We start from the raw sequence: 3,730 nt of genomic DNA on the forward strand, positions 1-3,730 counted from the left end.
TGAACCACGAATGAAGTATCCGAGCAAAGTACTAATAAGGTGATCGAGAATAAAATATTCATGACTGTGTCGATTGTACACATCCTGGAGCATCTAGTCAGTCATTATACTGGAGTATCTAGTCACTTAAACTCTGAGATTTGTTTTCTTATTTAGTCATCAATCATGCATTCGAGTATGAACAATTCAGATTAAATCATCAACACTAGTCATATGTATGTAAGCGTAAATTATCATAAATGAAATAAAATCATAAACTCTATTAGAATCTATTACACGTATACGGATATTAAGTGTAATTTATACAAAAGCACACAAATGATAAATAATATATATATATATATATATATATATATATATATATATATATATATATATAAGAGAGAGAGAGAGAGAGAGAGAGAGAGAGAGAGAGAGAGAGAGAGAGAGAGAGAGATTATAAATAACAATAATTTATAAGTGGTTGACTATTTTTGACCATTAATACTGATCAAAATTGGTCGGTATGTTCATAATAATTTTAAAACATATTTTTGTTATGGGAAAAACATAATTGAGCCTGGGCGAGAAAATTAAATCAAAATTTCCGACCGACTTCGGTCGGTATACTTGAATATTTTTAATTAAACTTTCTTTTGATAGATAATATGCAAAGTCTATTAAGGTATTGTCAAATATTGACCAATTTTCAACCGACATCGGTCGAAATTGTTATATATATCAGACAATAACTGTTTCTTTATTGTGTGACCCTTGGAAAGTGGTCGGAATTTTTTAGTCAAAATTTTTATTTGACTTTTGCGACCAATCAAGATTTTTCTGATTGATTTCGGTCGGTTTCCGCTTCCGACCGATTTCGATCGGTATGGTTTGGACGGACAGATTTCTAAGTAGTTAATGGAAGAAAAACTTAGGATATTTAAATTTCAAAATCCCTTAAAAAGCGAGGCAATCTCATTATTTTCCAAAACAACGATTGAAGAAATAAATGTTATATTGGAGTCGAAGGCATGGATTGGTTCCTAATTCGTTCACGATAAGTATGGTAGATTACCATCTCATTTGATTAAGATCGCGCTTTTGAAACATTTAAGTTGAAACTTCATCTATAAATCCGCTCATTGATTAAGAGAAGTGGAGAAACAACCTTTCAGTTACCATATAAGTTGCGTGACATGTTTTTTCCTAAATCTAGGTAGCAACAGTAGTTAATTAATTAATTAATTGTTCAAAATCTAATCTGATCTCATTAATTAAACCAAGGAAAACGTTAAAGTCGGTTACGGCAGTTCAATGTGGCCGCGTGTGACTGGCACGTGGAGGTAGGCACGAAGGCCGTTATGATGGGTCAGGTTTTACAGCCTGGCTTCCTCAGAGTATTAGTACCTTCGTCCTACGATTCTACTACGGTTATTTGTCGTTTAGTGCCAGCTCATCACCACCCAAATTTAAAAATAAATTGAAAAAATAACTAAAAATAGGAAAATATCAAAGCCCATGAAAATGCTCTCCAGCCTGGCTTTAGTCAAAGCCCATCCACTCATCTTCCCTTAACCGTACGTACACTTCAAAATAAAATTATTATTAACTTCCAAAACGGTCGGTGATTTAATTTATTTTTTCCATAATAATCTCTACCCAAAATTTAAAACCAACTACTCCTTAATTAAATAAATTCAAAATTCCCGAGATTTTCGTAATGTGATATATATAGGTGTCTATTTGAACCCTTCATCTTTTGACGCGTGTCTTTTGCCAGCCTGTATAGTAGTAACTGCCTTTGGTTCTCTCTAACCGGTCATTTCCACCTCCTCAACCGGTCATCCCTATCCTCTTTGCCTCTTGTAGTATATAAAACCCCCTCTCTCCCCCACAAGTCTTCGTTCAGTAAAGGCGAGGCTCCGCCTCCCACCACCGTGAAATTGTAAATATTTTCTTCACTGTCCGCTAGTCACCGGAAATCTCTCGATTCCCGTTTATCATAATCTATCTTAATTACCTTTTTCTGACGGTTACCGGTTTCGATGGCGGCGATTACACAACGAAAAGATTCGGATCGGATCAAGGGTCCATGGAGTCCCGAAGAGGACGAGCTATTGCAGAGTCTAGTGGAGAAACATGGGCCCAGAAACTGGTCTTTAATAAGCAAATCGGTTCCGGGTCGATCCGGAAAATCCTGCCGGCTCCGATGGTGTAACCAGCTTTCCCCTCAAGTGGAGCACCGTGCTTTCACTCCAGAGGAGGATGAAACCATCATCAGAGCCCACGCCAAATTCGGTAACAAATGGGCTACTATTGCCCGTTTACTATCGGGTCGGACCGATAACGCTATTAAGAACCACTGGAACTCTACTCTTAAACGTAAGTGTTGTTCCATGTCTGAAGATTTAAGTTTTGAAACTCCTCAACAACCTTTGAAAAGATCGTCTAGTGTAGGTCCTAGTACCAACTTTTCGTCTCATATGAATCCGGGTAGTCCTTCCGGATCCGACTTGAGTGATTCGAGTCTTTCGGGTTTTCCCCAGCCTCTTGTTTATAGACCTGTCCCCCGAACCGGCGGGTTGTTCCCTCTTCCTCCTCCAGTTCAACAGATCGAAACTTCTCCATTTATACCCGACCCACCCACTTCTCTTTGCCTCTCACTACCCGGATCCGGAACCCGTGAAACCTCGAATCAGACTGCACAACCAACCCAGCAAACTCAGCCTCCTCAATCACCACCACTACCTCCATCTCCTCCTTTGGCTTTGCCGCCGGTTGATAAACCGGTACCGCCACCAAAGGCTGCTTTCATGCCTCAGGTTCCTCAAACTAAGCAAAGTTATGATTTTTGTGCAGCAGCTTTACCCAAATCAGGAGAGAAACAGTTCTTTACTCCAGAGTTTTTGGGAGTTCTACAAGATATGATAAGAAAGGAAGTAAGGAATTACATGTCTGGTGTTGAACACAATGGGATTTGCATGCAAACTGATGCAATAAGAAATGCAGTAGTTAAGCGTATTGGGATTAGCAAGATTGAGTGACGATTATGTGAGATTACTGTTGGGAAATGTTCATATAACAACGGCGGCAGCTCAGCGAAATGATGTTGAAATGAGGCGGAGGAAACAATGCAAGATCGTAGTCGTCTTTTTTTTTTTTTTGCTTAAATCTTTTTTATGCCCTTCGTAGAATTCCAATCTCGGGTCTACAAGAAAATAATTTTGCAGTAATGTACAGATGAGAGGGAGAGGAGAGGGAGAGGAGAGGAGAAAAGTAATTGAAAAAAAGTATATCTATTGTTCTGATCAAGAAAATGCTTTGAAAAATCCATTCTATCAACCTAGATAATTAAGAAGAAAAAAATATTGAGAATCTGAAGTCCCGTTTCGACTAATGAAACTGCTGCCTTAAATTAATATTTGACTAATATTGTGAACAAGAAATCAATTGCAAATTTAAATATTTTAAACAGCTGACGAGCATTTCTGATTGCCAAAATATCTTATTTCATTAATTTAAAAAAAGGGTATTTTGCACGTACTTCGTCAAACTACTTAATTTTTCTTTTTGTCGAATTTATGTGAACTGAACGGGATGATAATACAAAATTCATATTGTTGAGGCTTTTATTAGTAGTTTTGGATTAAAAAATAGTTTTGATTGATAGATTAAAAAATGTAAAGTGGGAAGTAATGAGAATATTGCTAGGATTCGTTCTTTGTATTATTCAGTTGGAAATGGGATTAGA

The 3,730-nt window shown here is 37.3% G+C and overlaps 1 protein-coding gene across 1 annotated transcript; it reads left to right on the plus strand.

Moving 5' to 3' along the window:
• The first annotated feature begins 1,872 nt into the window (after positions 1 to 1,872).
• Positions 1,873 to 3,398, plus strand: LOC107820576 (transcription factor MYB44-like). The gene has a single exon (XM_016646883.2). The coding sequence runs from the start codon at positions 2,025 to 2,027 to the stop codon at positions 3,021 to 3,023; it is 999 nt and encodes a 332-aa protein (XP_016502369.1). The 5' UTR covers positions 1,873 to 2,024; the 3' UTR covers positions 3,024 to 3,398.
• Positions 3,399 to 3,730: the final 332 nt, after the last annotated feature.

Source organism: Nicotiana tabacum, chromosome 16, assembly GCF_000715075.1.
Source record: "Nicotiana tabacum cultivar K326 chromosome 16, ASM71507v2, whole genome shotgun sequence".
Taxonomy (NCBI): Eukaryota; Viridiplantae; Streptophyta; class Magnoliopsida; order Solanales; family Solanaceae; genus Nicotiana; species Nicotiana tabacum.

Bases quoted from the DNA above. Each gene is read 5' to 3' on its own strand.
- LOC107820576 (XM_016646883.2), top strand. From the start codon at position 2,025: ATGGCGGCGATTACACAACGAAAAGATTCGGATCGGATCAAGGGTCCA.